This window comes from Falco peregrinus, chromosome 4, assembly GCF_023634155.1.
Source record: "Falco peregrinus isolate bFalPer1 chromosome 4, bFalPer1.pri, whole genome shotgun sequence".
In the NCBI taxonomy this organism is placed as follows: domain Eukaryota; kingdom Metazoa; phylum Chordata; class Aves; order Falconiformes; family Falconidae; genus Falco; species Falco peregrinus.
In genome coordinates, this window is record NC_073724.1 from 41652051 (window position 1) to 41675921 (window position 23871).

Below are 23871 nucleotides of genomic sequence, written 5' to 3' on the forward strand. Positions count from 1 at the left end.
ACATCTGTGGAGGATGATCAGTGCACAACATCCCTGATAAAGCCTCTTTAGAAGGATTAAGAAACATCAGCAGAAACTAAAGTATGGAGGGAGGAGGGGCAAAGCATGGAGGCATGGAACATGACAAAAAGCTTTGAGCGCTGTCACTTGTTTCTATCTCTCCCTTCTGTCACTGGATGAGATTGGCATTACACATGTCTCTGCCTAACAGCGTTACTGGGCACCAAAAGGAATCACAAAGAATGAACCACAAAAGGCAACCAAAGCATTATCCAACTTGCATGGCAGAAAGAAGCCCTACTGTAGACACTTTTTCTAGCTCAAAACTGCTTTTTGTTGCAGACTACTACTGTGCATATCAGCATATTAACCAATCTGCCTTACTTTCTTCAGTGCAACACTGTTATTGACTTAAAGGATAGGAACTATAAGAGACTCGTAATAAATCCAGGCAAGAAGCAGACAAGTTACCTATCAGCTCAAGAAGTTAACTTTCCAGGTGAAGACTACAATAGTTTAACTAAATACAGGTTTGGTTTTTGGATGTGATGTCTCCAAATTTCTTTCGGAAGACATCCTCATGATGGAACATTCAACAGTACCACTGTTACAATCTGTTATTACAGCATCAATATGATAACTCACAGCCAGCACTTACTGTTTTCTGGTCACCAACATCTACACTTCAAAAATCTTGTTAGATCATCATTGGATAAAATCATTCACATAACGGAATATATTACACTGACTCACTTCTAATAGCTTGAGTTCTTGCACACAGTTGTGAAGAAGCTCCAATGCTCGCTGGGAAACCTCCCATGGCCTCTGCAGGAAGATTAATAACGTGCACTGGCGAGAAAATAGGTAACTACGCAAGTCCAGTAGAGTAGCTTCTTGATTCTGAATTAGCTCTCTCTTCTCCATGTCTATTGGTTTTCGCAGAATTAAACCATTCCAGCTCCTCACTGGCTGGCAAAAAAATGTCAGCCAGTTTGCACCATCTAAGTAAATAAAGTTAATATCCAAGAATCAACCACTGCTTTCTATCAAAGCCTCTTCTTCCCTCCCAAGGTTGTGAGCTGGCTTATTCTTTCTAAAGTTTATCATATGAATAAATGACATAGTTCTTAACATGAAAAGCAAAACAAAAAACCAACAGGACTTCCACAGCTAAGCAGATAACTGGATTTCAGAACATTCAAACCCCGTAGGCATTTTTCCCTAATTGCCTATTTGTTATTAGTATAGTGGCAATCAGTTTGTAATGTGTTTCTTGGCAATTAAGCCTAGCTGAAGTTCAAAACAAGCTTTATCTACTTAAGTATTTCTTACTCAGCCATAATGCATAGATGTGCCCCCACTTCCAGGTATAGCATCAGGTTCAGTCAGTACAAATACATTTCACTGAAATTATTCCTGCACCATATTTTCACTAGAATCATAACACATACCTGATTAAAGCTGTTATATAATAACATATGCTTTAATTCATTAAAAGTCTTAAGTTATTTGATGCTTCTTGCACAGTAATTTTTCTTAAAGAGAAAGTTAAACTTGTACTGCAGATTAAGCACACCTTTCTATTCAGTTTTGTAGTGATTACCAAATGTCTCATGTAATTTGAGGCAAAACTGAATACGTTTCTCCAGGAAGCTCTTTACCTCATGAGTAACTTAACAGTGAACTATGAAAGCAGCAACTGTATCTCAGCCAGCTCAATACTCAGGTAATTAGTTTCAGCGCTCAGTTTCTAGCAATCATCGAGTAAAAATGAAAATGCAAGTTTTCATTAGAAATTGCTTCTAAGCTTCAGAGACGAAAACCAAAACTTTAGTAAGACTATAACTGATGTACACTTGAGTTTGCATACAGCACAAAACAAGAGTACCAACTGCCTAGTGCATCTTCACTGCAAAGTAACATCTTTTTTCTCCCACGCACATGCTACCCAAAGCACTGGGTTATTTAGCAGAAGCATGGTGAAGAAGTTAATACACTTAACATATTTAATATTTTAAGACACTTACCGCCAGCCCCAAAGTTGACAACATATTGAGAAAACAAGGCATCCAGTTCATCGTACTGCACTAGTGCATCCTCAAATTGCTGCAGCATCTCAAAGACAAAGGCCAGTTCTTCCTTTTGACACACAAGCAATACAAGGAGCATGTTACTGGTATTAGTCATGACAGGTGTAACAGCCTGTCCCCCTCCTCTTTATCTAGTGAGGATATATCAAGCTGTAGCCCTGTATGTAGTATCAAATTAGTAGCATACGTAGAGGTCCAGGAACTACTTTTTCCAACATTCTTCCCCTTCCAGTATTCACACATTTAGGAAAACCTGCCATTGTAGCAGATGCACTATTTCTTCCTAACACAGGATGATTCACAAAAGAAGATTAAGTCATACTGCTTTGCCAGTAAATTCTGTTGTGTATCCATATCCTGATTCACTACAAGATATTGTTCATACATCTATTAAAAGTTTTTTTAAAAAAGAAAGAAAAGAAATTGCTAAAGACTCATCTCCCTTAATAGTTACAACTTTTTCCCCTCTGTTTACACTGCGAAACTGCAGTACCAGTTGTATGCAGAGAAGAGAGCCACAGTGGTAAGTAGGAAAAGTCCGAGAATTAGATATAACGTATACAAGAGGTAGTGCATGAAGTCAAAGGAAACATGAAGATGAGATGGAACTGGTGTGGAGAACAGGACTGTACAGGGACCAGAAAATTTCAAAGGAATCAAGACCTTTAATTCTATCAAACAGTAGTTTCTTGCTTTTCTCTATACTAGCTGAAAGAGAGATATATTTAGAAATATTAAAAAAAAGGGAATTTAAGGCATTCTTTATTTGGAGTACTTCAAAACAGGCACTTTTCTAAGAATCGCCTCCATACATACTGATAATAATCTAAACAGAGAAAGCAAAGCAACATTTATATTAAATACAAATTACAAGCCTGAGTGTCTTTGCACAGGCAGAGTAATAGGACATTTACCCAAAATTCAAGAGCAATACTTTCTAGATGCAATTTGTTTCAGTTGAGATTCATAAAACTTTGACAGGCCTGCAAAGATTCTGCTTCTGTAACAGCAGTTCACTACAATGTACCAAGAGCCTGCTGCAAACAAGATCTAAAAATGCTGCTTTTATACCATTCTTTGTATTTCGTACCCAACCCTCAAAGAATGAAGAGAGCATTAGAAGCACCAGAAAGCCAACTACAATAAAAAAGGCCATTACTAAAACTAGGACTCAAGTACTTTCTTCAGTAAAAAGAGACTCTTACCTGGACCATGAAATATTCACAGAAGCTCCACCCTGGCTCAGTCCTTTTCTCTCTCAAAGTTCTCATGTCATCTTCAAACTTGCCTAAGTTTTTGGTGAAAGACATGAGAAGCAACGTCCTGAGTTTGGTCAGGAAGGCATTCCAAGATTCCTGAGAACGGGAAGAGTCTTTCAAAGGGTCAGAAAGTACCACACATCTGTAAAGAGATTGATAAAAAATATTTTTGAGGAGGTAAACATACAACGCACAGTGGAATACTGTGCATACCTGACAGATTCAGAGGGAACAAAATTTAGGTTTTCATTCAACACTAATAAGAGGAAAAAAACAAGGTTGAGGGTTATGTTTGTTCCGGGGTGGGTAGGCTGGGGTTTTGTTTTGGGGTGGGTTTTTTTGTTTGGTTGGGTTTTGGTGACTTTTAAAAAACTTTCCATCTAAGCATAAGTAAAGTCTGTGATACAGTTTATGAGAAGAGTTACGCGTTTTCCACAAAATGAGTACTATAAAGTTTTACTTTTTTTGAAGAATAATGGATACATTATTACAATTACTTAAACACAAGTAATGTTGTAGCTGCCCAAGAAAAAAGGTCTGCTTAGCAATACAAGCCAGCAGGGTGGTTATTACAGTTACTCCTGGCAAGGATTATGCAAGATACAAATCAAGATACATTAGATCTCATACAGTCAGCCTTCCTAAGTCACTTAAAATAATCCTCCATAATATATTCTTACTTTATCTGAGTGGGTTTTTTTACACATCCTAAGTGTGAAAATTCTACTTCTTTTCTCATAAATAAATCAGATACCGTTAATTCACAAATAAGTCAGGTTTTTTAGAGCATTTTCTTTCCTCAGTTTTTCTATAACAGTTCAGTAACATCCAAAAAACCACTGGTATCTCTAAACGCAGGAAAATCTTCCATCCAAGTAAAACACCATTTCTAGTTAGAAAAGTCATCTTACCCTACAGCAAAATGATTAAACCAAACGAATCAATCAGTTAGAAACCAAAAGCAAACTGAATCAGAGCTGTTCAAACTATTTGCCCAAATAATCCTGTAATATACCAAATACCATCTAGGTACAAAAAAAGCGCTGCCAATTTAAAACATTATAACATGCTGACCTGCCAGTCACTGTCAGTTCACTGAGGTACAATGAGTGCTTCCATCTATTCTTTTCATTTTCAAATGTTTATCCTGTCACTCATTTTTAGGGGGAAAATGTCCCATTTAAAGTTAACTCTTAAGGTGAAAAGAAAAAAAACATAATATATAATAGATTCTGTGCAATATTTCAGAATAAGGAAGATAGTATTTACTAAAGTTGGTTTCAAATTAAGACTGGTGTGTTTTATTGACTTTAATGAAAGCAGAAACAGTTTCATATATTCATATTCCCCTCTCACCTCACTCCCATTACTTGTACTTCTGGTAACATTTTTGCAAGCACCTAAGCAAACGAAAAAAACTCTGAAGTTCTGAACCCTGGTTATTACTTCACTGTTCCCCTTAAAGATCTCTTAGCCAGGAAGATATACTTGAAAGCTTTTTGAACCACATTTCAAAGCCACCACAAATCCGGGAATAAACTTCTCCCTTTACTGCTTGCATCAGTCTCCTTCAAAGCATAGGTCTTATGGTACCATCACCTGAATGCTGAACATCAAGAGAAGTCCTTAAATAAGCAAGGAACCTGTTATATAGGGAGTCGAATTTTTAAATCAGCACACTTGCCAAAAGGTCAAAATGTCTGCAAGAAAAAAACGCTTACCTGTCACTTTGTTTGTTACAGAAATCATTTCTTATTTTATCTACGATAGAGGTTCGGGGAAGGATATTTGTTTTGTTCTTTTTCTTGGCATCACTCTCAACTACCACAATTAGCCAGTCCACCGAGTTGTGAGCTTTGAGAACATTCTGCCACTTGGTGATGTCATCCTTGACTGTAGTTTTGTACACTTCCGTGTCCTGGCATGAGAATTGGTGAATCATCAGAATCAAACAGACATTCTGAATAAGAAAGTCATAAGGCCAATTTTGTTCCAACAAAAGACGAACAGAAAGACATATTTAACAGAATTAGTGACAATAAGTACACTTACTGAAAGAAATCAAATGAGGTGAAGCATAGTAAGGTTTTGGTCTTTGAATTTAATTTATTTCTAGTGGTATATGTTAATTCTTTAGATTACTGAAACTGATATTTTTAAACATAATTTAAATTCTTATTTTATACATTCTTGAACTTTACAACAAAAACATGTTTGAAATTACAAAGCTGAACTGCTTTATTCTCATATGGTAACAGAAGTGTGATATTTCTGCCATCTAACACTGTTCAAATCTTAATCTGTTTAAAAGCTTTTTCATAAAAATAAGAAAACCACAGAAGCGTTGTTTGCCACTTTTTTGGCTTCTGAGTTGTTTTTAAATGGATCAATTCTTACAACTCTTAAGGCCGTTCTGGAAACTTTTTGATTGGTCACAGATCAGATGTCACCTTTGTCCTTCAACCAGAAAATTTGTAACAGAGGCCAACCAAAAAGCAGTGACCTGTAGATAAACAGGATTAAGACTTTCCAAATGTTGCCCAGTTTCAATTGCTGACATACACCAATACCTGACACACATGGAAAATGAACTACAGAAAAAATACATATCTTATGATATTTTCAAGAGGCTAAATCTTAACTGAAATACTCTAGCTTATGAAACAAGCATGCTGTGCTACCGCAGTAATACTGTCAGATCCTGGGTTTTTTCATGACAAAGTACTGAAAACAGGTTATTCAGAAGCCTGTCCTTTTAGTGTCAAGCAACATTACAAAGAAATACTGCTTATGGCAAAAAGTACTCAAGCTGACGAAGTTTTGTTTCCAATAATATTGGGTATGCATGCTTATGCAGTGCAGACTTAATTGTTCAAATAAGCATAAAAAGCAAGTGGCGAATACCAGAAAGCACAAGCAGAAAATCAAAACAATTTCATTTTTAAATCCGAATATTCAGTTTTTCATGATGTTTTCCTACTTACACAACATTCTGTCCAATAAATATGAAGAAAGGGAAAAGTCAAAAGGGCCTTATTCCCCTCTTTGGGTAGTAGCTCCTCTTTAAATTGAACAAAGTTAGATTCTAGATGAATCATCTTTGGAGCACGGCCGTAAGACCTACAAAGTTTAAAACCTGAAATTAGTGGACAAGACATATGCAGTAGAATACAAAAATGAACATGTATTTTGGGGAAGAGGAATACAATGAAATACTCTAGTACTGGAAAATCACAAACTATGTTTATTGAGGTTTGTACAAAGTTAACTACAATTTGGTGTCACTTGAAACAAAAGAGATGCTCCTTTTTGCAAGAACAGGAGCTAGAAACTTGTCAGCTTTCATTAAAAGATTTTCTGTACCTGTAGAACCTCTAAAAGTAAAAAAATCCAAATAAGAAAATTCCCAAAATATTTTTCCTAAACAGAAAACAGTGTGCTGTACGAAAGTTTTTGCAGGAAAGTACATCTAATGCTACATATGTTCTACCTATATTCTCATTAAGAAGAAAGCCTGTCACTTTCAGAACATGGCTGCCAAAGCACATCAAAGCACAAACCAAGACAAACTCATAAATCACAAAACCAAAGAGAAACACAGCATTAATATAATTTTTCTTTAGGTAAAGGTCAACATAGCTGAAGTATGGAAGTGATGATCCTGAAACGCCAACACTTACATTGATAAGTTCTCCTTTCCTCAAGTCAGTTGCTATATTCAATCCAATTCATGGCAAGAGCTTCTCAGAGCACAACAAATATACAAATATACCCAAGTCTAAAAACACACACTGAAATAGCATCACAGAATAAAACGTAAGTTTACCTCCTCCATTCCATGGGTTCTCTAGGAAGCTGTTGAGAAAGTGTAGGATATAAGGAAGTAAATAAATTCTGATCTCCAGCACCTAAAAGTAAAAGGCATTGATCTATTATCATGTGCAAATCACAGAAAAGCGATTAATAAACTATACTATTAATGTTTTTTTGTTTCAATAAAAATATGTTATTTCATTGGCTATGTGGAAACTGGAGTCTAGCACTGAACTACACTTTTTTAAATCACATGCTCTCACGTCCTAATACAACACTTTAACAAGGCACATAACACATATACTGTTATATATTGTGATTTTCCACATAATACATCATCCATATACCAAAGAAAGTATCATCCATACAGCTGGTCCAACTCTAAAAACCAAACAAGCAACTCCTGAGCTGGAGTCATTGGGTAAACAAAGTATATTTAAAAAAACCTCAAGAATTTAGCCTTCACAAACCAGAAGACTGGTTAGACAGTGGTTCACATCCCTTCTGTAGCTGGGCCTACCATGACAAAATTAGTATTAGCACATGTTCTGTGCTTTACTGGGTTTGATTCCTCCCTCCCCATTATTCTGGGGCTGCTGTTAATACCAAGCAGCTCCTTGACCACCACACTGCTTTTGCTGCCTTCAGAAACATCAGGTCTGTTACCACTGTGCAGGTCCCCTGGAGCTGGCCCTGTGCTGATGCAAACGTCTGTGTCCAGCATCAATCACTTGGGCTTTGGACAACTACATTAAATACAACACCATTGGAGCAGCTACTTATGTACAAGATGGAACAAAATGTAGGGTCTACCATACAAAAAAAAAAAAAAAAAAATACACTATCAGTAGCCTATGAATATCAGTTCTTAAATTCTTTTCCTTTGGGTACCAGGAGGACATCATGAGGAAGAGAAAGGCTTAAAGTCAGCTCTCCCAATTCTGATGGTTATCAGCGTCTTTGAGCAAAGCAATGGTAAACTTTGTCAGACATGTTTGAATGCAAACTGATCCGTCAACTATACTAGCCAATGCAAAACACCCAAACAGTCTTTCATGATACTTGAACAGAAGACATGGCATTTGATGTCTGGCAAACAGACACATCCAAATGAGAAGGGAGTAAGGTCAAAAATATATTTGCCACTGAATTCAAACATAGTTCTAAAATCTGTTATGTCATGTGCACTGTCTAAATCTGGGAGAATGAGCTGGCCCATGCTAGTTTAACAATGTCACTTATTAAATCTCTCATCTGCATGTTGCCCACCACAGCTATTGCTCCCTTCCCTGTACTTCCTCCTTATTGCCTCATCTTTGGCTGGCTGCATTCTCCTCTACCACAGACTGCAATTTAATTCTAAGAAATCCTTTATTTCCTCCTACGGAGGCTACTCTTGCCCTTCCTCCCCACACTCCACCCTTCCCCAGGACCTCTTGAGCTGAAGAGCTACATTTTTCAATTAAAATTTTAACAGGCCTCTAAGCAATTCTGCCATTTCCCAGTAATTATCCACCTGTTTCCATTTTACATTCATCTGCCATTTTACAGCCCAGCCTGAACAGAAAGATCTTTTTACCTTCCTGTGGAAGGGAGAGCTGCAGAAGTACCTGACATCCCTTCTTCTCCCTCCCACCACGCAATCCCACCTTCTGGCACACAGCCAGGCATCACCTCCACAGCAGCTTAGCATGCTTTAATTTATCTTTGAAACCCTCTTCTAGTCCACTCACCTTTTCCCAGTTTTCTCACATACATTATTTTGACTACCAGCCACTACCGTAATTCTATCACTGTGCAACAAATTAAAAAAAATATATATATTTAGATGTATGATTAAATGCCAGAATAAGCAAAGCCAGCTCTTCTGATGCCTGGCCACAATAGCTATTATTCAATGATTCGATTTCCTGGAACCATTAAAAAGCAAAATACAAACAAAACCCCCACTCTACTATTAGTGCTTTAGCTTTAAATGTCCAGAAAGCACTTTATTCTTGACTCTTCACCTTTGTCCTGTTCTGACTGAATTAAGTGTACCATAGTAGATCTTATTTAAGACTATAAACAAATACCTAAAACAACTACTGAAATAAGTGTTAGTCATATTGGTAATGCTGCCTTATATCAAGTTACAACATCTCTATGAGCCAGGCAATGGAGAGCAGTCTATTGATTAGCAACTCATTACTGCCCATAGAAAGTGGAACACAGCTCAGCGATTTAGCAACAGCATGATGACCACATCAAAATGACAGCCCATGAAGCTTGGAGCCTGACTGAAAGAACGAATCACATCTTTTACCTCTGGAGCATAACAAAGTACTCTTTCTGTACTGCACCTAAAAATGCAAGGTATGCCACAAAAAAGTTTCAGAATTCAACATCTTGAGTAAAAAAGGACTACTCCAGAATACAGAGGAACTACTAAATGATAATATTTAAGCACTCTATTGTTCCAGACAACCACATCATATTATCAGCTTAAGAAATGTATATTAGTTTTAAAGCCAGTCAATTTTTCCTCCTGCATTGGTTTTGAGGGCATATAAAATACATGTAAGGATGTGTTTTATGATCAAGGCACGACTATCCTCTCTTTTCTTCTAATCCTAGAGAACAGACCTTCAATGCAAAATAGATCTGCTATCTTCTGAACACAGACCAAACACTACTAACGTATATTACAAACACCCTAAGGACTATAACATTTCAGGTTCTGCTCAACTAGACGCTGCATCTACTGTAATCAGCATGTTGAGCTACTCAAATGAAGAACACTAAAAATGAAGTTATCAGCAGGCAGCACTAGCACAGCACTGACACAGGACAAACATCAAGACTGTTTAGGACTAAGGACTTGGTAAGGACTGGTGATACGCACATTAAATTGTTAACTAATTGCTACAGGACTGCAGGGAGGGAAAGGAGTATCTCAGAGCAAGTAGACAAGTAAAAGCACAACCTTCACAAATAACAATCCTTAATCATCTAGTTCTTAATCACTCTAGTTTTGGAGTGGTATTGTGCAAGATTCCTATAACTCAAGAGACCTTAAACATGGCAGAAGTCTCATTCTCTTCTGTATATATGCCTCTAAAGCATTAGTAGTTGCTGCATCCATGATCCACTTTCTAAAGTATTTAAAAAAAAAAAAAAAGAAAAAAAAAAAAAACCAAACCACACCACTACAGGAATTTTTGCTTGAATCTGACTAAATTCTATGAATTTGAATTAAACATTCAAAACCACAAGTAACTCTAGAATTTAAACCCCAAAAGTCTGCACAGAAATCTGAGATTTCGTTGTAGTTTTTTTGTTGACTTTTTGTTGGGGTGGGGGGTGGGTGGATTTTGTTGTTGTTTGGTTAATTTGGGGGTTTTGTTTTCTGGTTTAAAAAAAAAAAAAAAAAAAAAGACAGACTAATGAAGCCAGTTGATGGAGGAAAGCCAGTCCCAGCTGAAGTGTAACAGATGATCAGATACAGCTGAAAAGGAGAAAGATGTGCAAATATGGGAAAGTAATTCTAGAATCTTACCATAACTAAAACCAAGCAGCCTTCTAGAGAAGGGTTTTCTTCTTTTAGAATCAACAAGACCTAAATTTCCAGTAGAGATGATAACTGGGGAGTGTCATCCTTTATCACTTAAAACACAATAAGAACTACATATCTTGTGTTTTATTATATTATTTTAATCTTATAATTGTATTAGATAAACAGTATTAAATAGTAATTATCTAATTCTATTTCAAAGTTCTACCTATTTTTTACTATTTTAAAATATATTCCATAACTTCTCTAATTTACAATATAAACCTAGTAAATCTTTTATTGGTTTATTTTAATACTTGATTTATTCTTTAGAATAGGGAAAAAAATGCTAATCCACAGCCTTTGGAGCACACATCTCAGCTTTTACGCCATGTATGTCTGAATTAATCTGCTCCCCACCTGGATGTCAACACACACACACACCAAACACAGAAAAAACACAGTAATTCTTTAAGTGATGCCACTCCATGTGTAGGGTGGTTCTGCATGTGAAGGGGTAACAATTACTTTAACTAACAAAGTAATAGAAAGCAGTAATGTTTCAAATGATACACATTAAGAAGAAACACTTCTGGAAGAAGGGAAGAAAGGAGAAAGCACATTTCCTTCCTTTCCACATTAAAAAGTTCAAGAGGTATGCCCTTTGCCACTTATTTCAACACTTCACAAACAAGTTACGACAAACAGGTTATCTGTCCAGAAATCAAATGCAAATAAAGCAGCAGAACCTTAAAAGGGTTTTATGATAAGCCTAAATCAAACATTGAATCAAACAGCATAAGTTAAAAACACTTCTATGACCTTCAAAGACTTGACGTCCACCAAACTGACATCCAAAATGTTAAGATCGCCAGGTCAGGGCAAAAGAGAAACAAAACTTACTCAAATGAGTCTTGGTTGTGAACCTGGCTGTAAAAATCCACCATGTAAACCAAGTAAAGAATGTCTATAACTTTTATTCAAGGACAGGCTCTGTGTCTATGGAGCAGCTCTTAACCATAAACCTAATCCCAGAGAAAACTTCTGAAATTAGCCAAGAACTGAAATGGGCATCTAATGCCAAAACATTCCTTGTTTAGGCTACAGCATAATGCAAAGGTGACTGAATATCCTGGTAAATACAGCTCCAGAAGATCACATGAATCTTCAAACTACTTATTTTAAAAAAACTTATCCTATTGGTGCCAAATTTTCCCTTTCTAAAAGGGACCAGTCAGTCTCACCTCTTTGTTGGGCAAGATCACGCAGCAGATCCTTCTGGTAACTATGCTAAGACACATGGTGACAGCCAACATGGGCAAATCATGCCTGACAAACTTGGTGGCCTTCTATGATGGGGTTACAGAACTGGTGGATAAGGGAAGATCAACCGACATCGTCTACCTGGCCTTGTGCAAAGCATTTGACACTGTCCTGCTCGACATCCTTGTCTCTAAACTGCAGATAGATGGATGTAATGAATGGACCACTCTGCAGATAAGGAATTGGCTGGATGGTTGCTCTCGAGGAGTTGTGGTCAACAGCTTGATATCCAAGTGGAGACCAGTGATGAGTGGCGTTCCTCAAGCACTGGTGTTGGGACCAGCACTCTTTAATATGTTGACAACATGGATAGTGGGACTGAGTTTGCCGACAACATCAAGCTGTGTGGTGCAGTCGGCACGCTGGAGAGAAGGGATGCCATCCAGAGGGACCTGGACAGGCTTGAGAGGTGGGCCTGTACGAGCCTCATAAAGTTCAACAAGGCCAAGTGCAAGGTCCTGCATATGGGTCAGAGCAATCCCAAGCACAGATACAGGTTGGGCAGAGAATGGATTGAGAGTGGTCCATCAAAAGAAGGTGACCAGCAGGTTGAGGGAGGTGATTCTCCCCCTCTGTTCTCACAAGACACCATCTGGAGTACCATGTTCAGCACTGGAGTCCCAACATAAGAAGGGCATGGATCTATTGGAGCAAGTCCAGAGCAGGGCCACAAATATACAAAATTTGTCTGATACAAAAGAAACATAAAATACTGACTTTTTTTGTTTGATGCCTGCCTAAAAAACACCAAAATCCCCAATAATCTATTTTTTTCTAACACTTTCCAAACTTCTTCCGTACTTACAGATATTGTCACTGCAGTATCTGAATATCCCACAATTCATTTTTTTCCCTCTAGAGGAAATTATCCCAACACACTAAATACACAGGCAGTGTAAAATGAAAACTCCCTGAGGTCAGATGACTAAAGCAGACAAACATTTTCCTTTGAAACCAATGATAGACCCAGTCAACTGAGATAAAAGGCTTCAAATACCTTTAAGAGAGCTCAGTGACAAGACTATGCTTTTGTTTAGTTTTTATCCCCAAGTATCAGTCACAGCTAACCTTTCTGATCCTACTTATTTTTCCACTGGTAAAAAGTTCTGCTATGAATCTCCCCTGCAACCCAGATTCGTGTTCAAAAGAGGTCTAAAAAACTGAGACACAAGACAGCTTAATTGCTATATAAAACATCTTAGCTGATTCACTAGTAGCCTGCAGAAAAAAATCCTTTTAGGAAAACTTTATATCTTTACTTACTGCTGCACTACTAAATCTTTAAAACAGGGGTTAATAATACTAAGAATATGCTACTTCTCATGACATATGTAAGCAGGTATTTAAGTACAGGATAATACTGTATCAACTACACAATAGTGATGACTTACAATGCAGACAGGAGTCCTATTTGACAACAGGGAAAATGCATTTATAGAATACAGTTGTTCAAAGGGTCTCACTAGCAGCAAATCATTCTAATTACTTGGGTTACCTGCCACTTCTTGTTGGCACGTTTTTTGTTACATATACCTACTAGTAACAGAACTTTTGAATTGAACTTTTCCAGTCCCAGAACAATATTCTTAACTGCAACTGTTTCTTTTTACTCCAAGATACAAAATTCTTTCCATGCCCCCCTTTACTTTTATTAACCTTTTCTGTTTATGCTGCTTTTGTAGATACCTGCAAATATTTTCTGTTCTCAGGCCTACAACGATTTGCTGATGGTTTTGCTCTTGCTGGATCACAGCACATTTTGAACATGGACCAGATGAAAGCAATGCATCCCATTCTCTCCAAAGATTACGTATGAAGTTCATTGTACTAAGACAGAGTATCAACAGTAAGAACAAATATGAACACACACAATATATAAACAGATACCAAGAGCTAATAAGGAATATTCAACAACTGCATGAAGATAATTCTAAAAGAATAGCTTGGTAGGGCCGCTCTGCAAAATCAATTACTTCATGCAGCAGGATTGTCTTCAGCTTCTTCACACGGATAACAGAACTAATAATTTAAGTGCAAACCCACTACATTAGGACAAGTTCTTTCAACACAACACTTGGTTGATATATATATGTGCAAGAACATTAGTTCCGAAGATTTTCTCTAATTAAAGTTTCAAACTGAACTCACAAGAAGGAAGCAACATTGTTTGGGTTTCCTAGGAAAGTAATCTGCATTGTCAAGTCAACATTGCAAAGAAACTACTCAACTTCAAGAGGTCCAATGCAAATAAATTCTTCACTCTTCAAATAAAAAACAATTAATTATGGTAAAAATAACATGTCTAGAGCAGTGAGAAAGCTAGAAGCCGACGCAAAATGCTTTGTAAAACATACAAGTTCTGGTAGCAATGAAGATAAATTGCTACAAACTTGAACTGAGAATTTCTAAAGTAATGTGCCAGAGCGAGCATAACCACAGCTGGATAGTGAAACTCCACAGTGGGGTTTACAACCTAGTAAGACTTACAGTATGAAAACATGATTGGAACTAATCTGGAAAGGAATCATCATGGCACTCAGTCCTAACTGACAAAAATAATTTAATACTACACAGGATGTTGCCATCTTGAGAAAAAGGAAAAAAACTTAAAGAAACAGCACCTTTCCATGAATATACTATTTTTTCCACACTTAGAAAATACGGTTGTCTGTTTGACTAGAGAAAATGTCTCTAGAACTTTTTAGTTAATTCAGTTAATCTAGTTAATTCAGCCTAGCTGAACTCTATTAATCTAAACTCTCTATTAAAACTATGTCGTTTTGCCAGTAACACAAATATCACAAATACAAGGCTAGCGCACCTACAAATATTGAGGATCAAATCATTGAGTTACAGTATTAAGATGAAAAGAGTAATGACAAAACCTGCATTTCAGTTGGCATCAAATATGCAAGCCACATGGAATCTGCCATTTTTATTCTACAGGCCAAAGCCTGTATATATGTAAAGTGCTGAATTAGGATTGTACTGATACAGCAAATAAGTACTGGTACAATACAGACTAACTCTCAGATTTGAAAGCATAAGTTTCTTTACCAGAGAAGCATTCCTTTCAGAGCACTGTCAAATTTATTTCAAGTAGACAAAAACATGTGTTTACAAAACATCTTTGGTATGCACAGTGTTGAAAATAAATTTAATTCCAAACAAAACTCTCTCTTCAGTTCTTCCTCATTAAGAATAAACCCTAAGAGTTAACAGGAATATTTCATTATATAATTGTTTACCTGACAGAGATTAATCTAAATCTTGTAGCAAAAGAAAATACTTCTGTTCTGAGACACAACCTCACTTCACCGACACTTTTCCTTCATATAATCAAAAAACTAGCCATCCCCTTGCAGGTCTGTTTTGCCCTCATGCACCTGCTAGCTGAGGCAGTTATCCCAAATAACTCCAACTGCCTGAAATCAGAACCACAAAACAAATTAAACTATTTGTCAAACAGCTTCTAATACGGCTTTGATTGTGTTTTCCAACAAACCAATACCAAGCCAACAATTCCTTCCCTGGAAGGCCAAGCTTCACTTCCTTATAAATCATGGACAATATAACGCTTAGAAGAACTTTCCTTTAAGTCAGTCATTTTTGTTGAACACATTTGTTAGAAATACTACTACAGTCTTTAAGCACTTCACTTCTCTGGATGGAGAAAAAAGGCAACTAAAACAGCTAAACCAAAATTAATATTATTTTCAATATCAGATAATTGGGCTTGACTAAAACCTGATTAAACTCCATGTTTGGAATTCTGAAAATTTCCTTACAGAGGCCAGAGTTCTTTCCTGCACTTACTGAACAAAAAATGCAAGCCTGAGGTAAAAATGCATGTACTTCAACAGACTGAAAGATATGTTGCTTACTCAAATCATACAAGAACAGTAAGGACTGATGTGCACAACCCACACACACACATACACTCCAATTCCGAATACAGGATAAAGCCAGCAAATCCGAAAAGCGATCCACCACAGCCTGAACAGTAGCATAACACCAACAAGGGAGGCAACAATATCCTCCAGATGTTTCCAACATGTACTTTTTTCTGACTTCAAATCTGAAGTGAAATGGATTTCAAAAGTCTTGATGTAGATTAGTACAGAAGATTCAACCCAGATACCACTGCCTTCAATTGATGAACTGCATCAAAAGTTTAAGAAAGAAAAAAGCACATTCATAAAATGCTTTGAATAAAAAAATATACACACACACAGGAGTTCCATAATTATATAGGTATGAGGTTATAGTTGGATATTTTTTCTAAATACCAATGTCAGTCTAAGACCTTAATCATCAATAAATGCTTAGTTTGTAATAAGACAACACAAACCTGTGAAATATAAACTATTTAACACAAATTTAAAGTACTCCCAGTGTTTTACTGATAAAGTGCAAATACATAGTCTGTTATGTCATTGATAAAGATACTTTTGACTAAGAATGAACAGTCTACTGGTTACCTCTTGCTTAAAAAAACCAAAAAGCAGAATTCTCTACACTGATCTCATTCACCTTATTTTTCTATTAAGAGCATTACAGATGTAGTTAGAACAGAATAGACTATTTCAGTTGGAATGGACTCACAACAATCATCTAGTCCAACTGCCTGACCACTTCAGGGCTGACCAAAAGTTAAAGCACGTTGTTAAGAGCATTGTCCAAACACCTCTTAAACGCTGATGGGCTTGGGGCACCAACCACTTCTCTAGGAAGCCTGTTCCAGTGTTTGAGGAAGCATTTCTTTACCAAGAAGGTGGTCATGTCCAGCCTAGTTCACATGCTCATTTTAAGTGAGCTTTGTTGCAACTCTCTATACCTGTCAGAGCACAGGAGCTCATGTTTTACATCAGGACCAGTGTGCATGTCCCGGCTGCCTGCCTCCAACACCTGAAAGAGCTATACTCATCACTAGAACCATGCGATCCAGTTTCTTAAATAAACTGTCTCGGAGATGAAACCAAAGCACAGCAGTTAAAGACTGAATTATAACGTCGGTGGGAATCTCTCCTCACCACAGAGGATGCCTTACTCTTGCGACTTCTCTCACCCAGAGCAAAAGTACACAAAGCTTGCTGGCAAGAAGTCTGGGGTTTAAGATTTATTGTCGTATCTGAGTCTCTTCTCCTAAGGACCTGTAAGCACGACGTTCGGTTTTGTTATTTACTATAGTCCTGAAACACACCGAAACAAACCCAAGGGGGGGGACAAGCCGCTAAAGAGACAAAACCGGCCACCAGAGCCCCTTGCAGGTGCCGCGTCCCTCAGCCCCGAGCTCCAGGACCCAGCCGGGGCACCCGGCCGGGGCACCCGGCGCCGCTCCGGGGCGGCCGCGCCCCCCGCGCCCCGCACAGCCCCCAGGCTCCGGCGCTGCGGGCCCGCCCGCCGCCGGACCCCGCCCCGGGCCGCCCTTCGCCCGGGGCACCGGCCAGCGCCCCGCGCCCCGCTCCGAACTGCCGCTGCGCCTCGCCTCGCCCCCCCCGCCCCGGCGGCGGCCGTTAAGGCCCGTCGAGGGGCGCGGGGCGCACTCACAGGTCACGATGGGCTTGTTCTCCATGGTGTAGATCACCGGGGGCTTCTCCCTGCCCTCCTCCTCGGCGGCCGCCGCCGCGGCGGAGTCCATGAGCGGGCGGGGTCCTCAGCCCCGGCTCCCCCGCCCGCTCAGCGCCATGGAAACGCCGCCGCCGCTCCCCCCCCCGCCGGGGGGCTGGGACGGGCCGCTCCGCCTCGGGGCCTGCTGGCGCCCCCCCCCGCCTCCCCCCACCCGCTTCCCCGCGTCCCCGCAGCGCCGCTCCGGAGGGGAAGGCGGGCGAGCTCATCCGCTTCCTGGATCACCGGCTGAGCATTACCGCTTCCGGGGAGCGCCGCCGCCCGCCGGCCAGGGGCGCCGCCGGCCGGGCCCAGCGCGGCTGCACAGGGGTTAACCCGGAAAACGGGTGAAATAAAGGGGAAGCGCGGGGCTGGGGAGCGCTGGGCGGGGGGCGGCGGGCGCGCTTGCGCGGAGCGGGCGGGGCGCAGCTTCCCCCCCCCGCGGCGGGGAGGGGCCGTGCGGCCGCCGAGGCGCGGCTGGGCTCCCCGGTGTGCGGCCGGTCGGCTGCGCCGCGGCAGCCTTCGGGGGGCGGAGGCGTCACGTCCGGCCTGCGGTGGCCGGAGCTACGGCGAGAGGGTTACCTGGCCGGCCCGCCCGCCTTCGCCCCCGCGGCCGGGCCGGCTCCTGCTTTCCCGCCCGGCGGGAGCGCCAGGGTGCTGGGAGGGGGGCTGCCACTGCCGGGTGCGCTGAGGTGATTGAGGGAAAGAGCCCCCCGAGCCTGCCCTGTTCACTGACACCCGGTGTGCGCGACCTGAATTTTTTTTTTTTTTTTTTTTTTTTTGTTACGGGGCTTCTTAAGGCTCTGGTGGGCTTAGCGGGCAGTGGCCCGAGGCCTGTAAGGCAGCTGGGCAGGGAGAGGGGCCTGCCAGGCTGTGCCGTGGCTGGGCTGTGCCTGCGCCGGAGGGCAAACCTGTGGCGTTGGCTGCTCTGGGCCTAGAAGAAAAGGGATTTGTGTGACAGATGCCTTGCCAATTTTCACAAATGGATTTAAGCCTGTGTTTGTCACCTTTGAATAATCCCCTGTGGTAGCATGGAGAGGTACTGTTTCTCCTTTTCTGCCTTGGTAGGGAAAAGAGAAGGAACATAGTCACAGGGCTCGATAGCATGTGGTTTGTGCTTCAGAGCCTAGGTTGTTCCCATGGCTGCTGGAGCCTACAGCTCTGGTAGTTCAATGGACTTAAGTGTATTAGGGACCATATTTTCCACTGGCCTCAAATGCTTTAGTTTTTACTTTTACAGTGTTGTTGCAAGCCATCTTCAAGATAGGCTTTGCAGGTCATAATGAGTCAGGCAACAGATGTCTGGCCTTATAATTCATGAGTTACGTTCTTGGACCATGGAAACCACGAAGAAGAAAGGACAGGGAGTTGTGCGTTTGGAGTGTGAGCTCAGAGGGAGGATTATAGGGAAGAGAAAAGAGCATGTAGCATGGGTAGCTGAGTAAGTGGAGGCGAGTAAGATGTAAGTGTAGAACTGGTTCCTGAAAAGGAGGCATAATCATACTTCCATGCCAGAGCAATGCATAGCAGTTGGAGTATATCAGTGAATATGGCCCTTAATGTTTAAGGGTTTGTACTGTAGGGTTTTTTAATGCTTAGAAATAATATGCTATTACTCTTCTGTTGTGTCTAATTGTATTAGACTTCAGTACTCATAAAATTAGCCCTTGTCTTACTGTAGACTGATATCCTATTCCTTTGTTCTTAATGATTCTACTGTTTACCTTGGTCATCTTCAGAATCAAGAATCCTGAATTCGGGGGATATTGACTTACTGTCTCAAATAGAAGTAAATAAGATGCAGAAGAGCATACTGAAAGTAGTCTGCCATAAGGGGTAAAAAAATGAAAAACACTATGTACATGTGTAAAACCAAATGTAATCTAAGGTAGGATTATAAATAATCTGTGTATTAATCATAACTGTTTATTGCACAGTGACATTGTGCTGAGGTGGTTTGAGTGTTCTGTTTGAATATTTCCAGAAACCAGTTTGTTTAGAATTTTCTTTCAGCAAAACCTTAACCCTATTTCCGGGGCTTATAATGTTGTTTCAAAAATAATTACAACATCCCTGTAACATGTTTCATTCCGTACTGCAGATGAATATTCCCAGTTATATCTCTACTGTTCTGTTCTGCTTTGGGGATTAATGTTTCCAATTCTTTGAATTCAGCAGCATTTGCACAGAACTTCTCTTTCACCTTGGTTGTAACAAGACTTGTTTCCTTGGCACAGTCAAATACAGAATTCCTTACAAGTCCAAAAGTTTAATAATCTTATATTGCACAATAAAATGTTACATCTGATTTTCAGGTTTAGATGAGCAGCTAGACACTAACGTTTTATTTTTTATTTTGTTTTAGTGCTGTGAGAGTCAAGATGTATGATGGCACAATTTTATTTTAAAAATGACAGCACATACATCATTCTACAGTGTAAGTAATAAGTATGTGGCAAATACAGGGTTTACTGAACCAGAAAAGAAAAAGTTATATGCACGTTTAAAAAATAATAAATTCCTTCTAGTAAGCTGCAGAGTAACTCATTTCATGCATCTGTCAAATAGTCCATCCTGCACAGTCCTAAACAGCACAGGCATGAACAGGCGAACCCAAATCAAATAAGCAGGAACGTCTTCCAGTGATCTCCCCTTACTGTAGAGCACTTGTCCCCTTTTGTCAGAGATTAGAGCTAAGGTCAGTAGTTCATTGGGATTAAACTTTTAATCACCACATAATTTCATGTACATTCAATCTCCTATCTAGTTTTTGTAGTTGCAGTATAGCTGTTTTTATTAAATGGACCCAGTGCTGCATCCTAAGCTTGCTAGCTGTTTTTGAAAGTGAATGAAGCAAATGTATCTGCACTTGTGGTTTATTCCTAAACCATTTTACACACACACACGCACACAAAAGAGAGAGACAGACACATTAACATAGCCAAGAAGACCTGGAAGACTAAGGAAACAACTTTTCACAGTGTTCTCAGGCGTTTAAATGCCAGAAATACTTGAAAGTGAATTTGACTGGGAAGTGAAACTGACTGGTCTGAGAAAAACTAGGATTTTTTTATGGTAAACTATATAGAGAAAAAATAAAGCATTTGAAAATTGGCACTTCATCAATATTGTACTTTTACCTTGCATTTTGAAACAAATGGATGAAATTTTGGTTTTGGGGAAAATGTGGGAAAGGGAAAAAAGGATCACTTTAATTGCAATTAGAATTTTCCTTTTCTTCTTTCCTTTACGCCAACAATGTTTAAAATACTGTCTGTCTCTACTGGAAATCATATATGTTTTAAGTGAATGATAATTTTGTATCCACAAAACCCAATCATATTATAGATATCAGGCCATCATGGTGCTACAGTTCCCTCCAAGTTTTCAACCTTATGTGCATAGCAAGATAAAATTACATCACACATTCAAAACTTTCTCTTTAGCAAAGCAATTAGCAAATTCTTTTCATCATTTCAGTTTGTTGGCTATCAGGTACCTAAAACTTTTCCCTAGTCACATTAACAGAGCATAATTACACCTGCACTTTAAATGATTAATCAGTGGGAGAGGAGGAGCTGAACCTGAGCTAGTTTGTAGCCAGCCAGAGCCTGTACAAATGTTTCTCCTAAATACCAGCATTATCATTTCTATTATAGCAATAAGCTCAATGCCCAAGTAGGTCACCAGTGGAATGGATCTTGATTTTGAGGTGCAGTATGAAGGAGCAGATTAATCTAAGAGGCATCTGTATGACCGCATGAAAAGACGGCACATGTGTTACTAGATCAAGAAGAGTTTTCTCATTTCCAAGTCTCTGTGCATCTCAGCTTCCTCCAAATTTCAGGTTGATGTGGATAGAAGGGCACCAGCCCTTTTTTTCATCCCTACTTCACCATCTGGCTTCTGCACAAAGCCATCAGAGGTGTGCTGGCTAAACAGGGCTGTAGCACACACCATTGGCTCCCTTAGGTGGGTGTTTAGGGGAACAGGACTCTGGGTGCATGAGAACACATTAGCAGGGAAAACCACCTTGGAAAAAAATGGACTCTCCCAAAACAAGGCGCACAAGCTCACTCCTTACATTTGGAAATGCAGACTCTAAGTTTCATGCTAACTTTAACTGCACATCATTACCTGTTTCAATGGCAATAGCTGGCATTTATTCTTCCAACTTTTACTTTGTATATCAGTCACTCTGGTCTTGCAGCCAGGTGACTCTCCCTTTAGTTCACAACTTCTCTTTGCAATAGGGTTTATAAGGTAACAGAGAACTTAACATTTTCTCCATCAAAATTTTGCACGGTTGCAGTTGTTAATGTTCTGCTGCAATGTTTCTTCTTATTGATGACTTAAGAGATTTATATACCCAATAGTCACTACCATCAGGCAATTCCATCTGTATAACATGAAGCATGTTACATGGCTCATTTTGGGTTACTCTGGCTTCATGGGCAGTTTCTATGGCTTTTGGGAACTCTCCCTCCTGGAGGAGGAATGCAGTCTGACTTGAAAGGTGGGGATTGTTTCAGAGAAATAAACTGATTTCAGATGTGCCATACATCTATATTGTGCAGTGCTTAATGTAAACAAAAGCTTAAATTTCTCATTGTCCCCTTCTATCATATTTCATGTGTACTGAAGCACAAACCCACATAGCACAGGTGTCCAGCAAACAGAAGTCAACATATCCCACACCTTTTTCTGCTCCTGATTTCCCACTTCTTTCTTTTTCCCTGAGCTCTTCTTCTGTTACTGGTTTGTTTGAATGATATTTTCTGCAAGGCAGGATGAGGAATTTCATTCTCTCTTCAAGATATTTAGCACTTCAACTTGACCAAAATAAAATATAGCTGTAGTCCTAAGCACAGTGTCAGAGAGATTAATGAGCTCAATAACTGCAAGAGAAGCAGCAGTGGTTTTGTGAGGAACTGGATCCTCTGTCTCAGGTCTCCCAAAGAGCGAGAAGGTTAATTAAGCCCTGGCTCATTGTTGTAACACTAAATCCTAAAATATGATGTCGATCTTCAGGTCCCTACTGGAACAACCCTTGTTGAAATTCTTTCAAACATTTGAACAGTAGGAAAAAGGAAGGGAAGCTGTTAAGTTGTATCCCTAATTGCCTTATGTTTTGATGGAATGTCCATTACCAGGGGAAATTCATGTCTGAAGATCTTTCTTCTGAGTTTGAAGATGGTATCAACTGTCCTATTTTAGGGAGGCAGAGACAGAAAAGAAGACAAACAGAGAATGGTGTTGAGGAAGGGAAAAGATCCTTAGTGGGCAAGGCTGTGACAGGAGGAAAATAAAATTCCTATACTAGGTTTTGACCAGGGTGAAGACAAAACCAGTAGTGTCCACACTGTAATTTGATTCCCTCTCTCCAGTTTTGTGCCTTCAAGATAATGGAGGCCCAGGAACATTATGGTAGATCCTAGGATCCCAAGATTTGCCAGCAGTAACAGACATGAATGTAGAATTCCTTGTTCCCTCTAATCTACATATCCCACTGCTCCCATCTGGTGACCTCCAAATAAAGATTTTTCATGAAAAAGATAGCTTTATCCTACATCTGACCACACTATAATACTTCTTTCTGTTTCACATGGTGGGCTGACCCTGACCAGCAGCCACGCACCTGCTCACTCACTCCTCCATCCCCAGCAGGACAGGGGGAGAAAAGGGGAAGAATAAAAGTGAGAAAACACATGGGTTAAGATAAAGACAGTTTAACAGGTGAAGGAAAGAGACAGAAGGTGAAGCAAAGGAAATCACTCACTGCCTCCCACAAGCAGACCAGTGCCCAGCCAGTGTTCGAATAACAGCCACCCTGGAAGCCAAAACTCTCTGTTCTTCTTCCTCTACCCTCGTTTTTACTGCTGAACATGACCTTATGATATTATATGGTATGGAAAAGCCCTTTGACCAATTGGGGTCAGCTGTCCCTGTGTCCCCTCCCAGACTCTGGCCCACCTCAACCTACTTGCTGGAGGAGAAGACTGGGAAAAAGAGAAGGACTTGATGCTGTGCAAGCTCTGTTCAGCAAAAGCAAAAACTTCAGTGTGTCGACACCACCATTATAGCCACAAATTCAAAACAGCACTCTATGAGCTGGTATGAAAGGAGTTGACTCCACCCCAGCCAGACGCGGTGCAGTATCTAAATGGTTCAGATCATCATCCTGCCAACTTTCAGTTGCATGGAGAGTCTTGAAGCCAGAGCTTTTCAATGCGGGCACAGAAATTAG

The 23871-nt window shown here is 39.9% G+C and overlaps 1 protein-coding gene and 1 long non-coding RNA gene across 4 annotated transcripts in view; one reads left to right on the forward strand and one right to left on the reverse strand.

Annotated features, from left to right (window-relative positions):
- TRAPPC10 (trafficking protein particle complex subunit 10) overlaps positions 1–17787 on the reverse strand; it is a 44334-nt gene extending 26547 nt beyond the window's left edge. The window contains exons 1-7 of one of the 3 annotated variants that reach the window (XM_055802406.1): positions 17568–17787; positions 7176–7257; positions 6334–6469; positions 5071–5267; positions 3296–3491; positions 2028–2139; positions 754–1001 (exon numbers count right to left, since the gene is read on the reverse strand). In XM_055802406.1, the coding sequence (XP_055658381.1) occupies positions 754–1001; positions 2028–2139; positions 3296–3491; positions 5071–5267; positions 6334–6469; positions 7176–7257; positions 17568–17658 (1062 nt within the window). In that variant the 5' untranslated portion in view covers positions 17659–17787. Of the gene's footprint in view, positions 1–753; positions 1002–2027; positions 2140–3295; positions 3492–5070; positions 5268–6333; positions 6470–7175; positions 7258–17567 lie in introns of those variants that run through there. The other 2 variants (XM_055802408.1, XM_027782492.2) reach the window with 2 other exon arrangements.
- A 190-nt stretch (positions 17788–17977) lies between these two features.
- LOC114011327 (uncharacterized) lies at positions 17978–22185 on the forward strand. Its single transcript, XR_003553183.2, has 2 exons — positions 17978–20061; positions 21284–22185. It is a non-coding gene; the product is annotated as an uncharacterized LOC114011327 (long non-coding RNA).
- The last annotated feature ends 1686 nt before the right edge of the window (positions 22186–23871 follow it).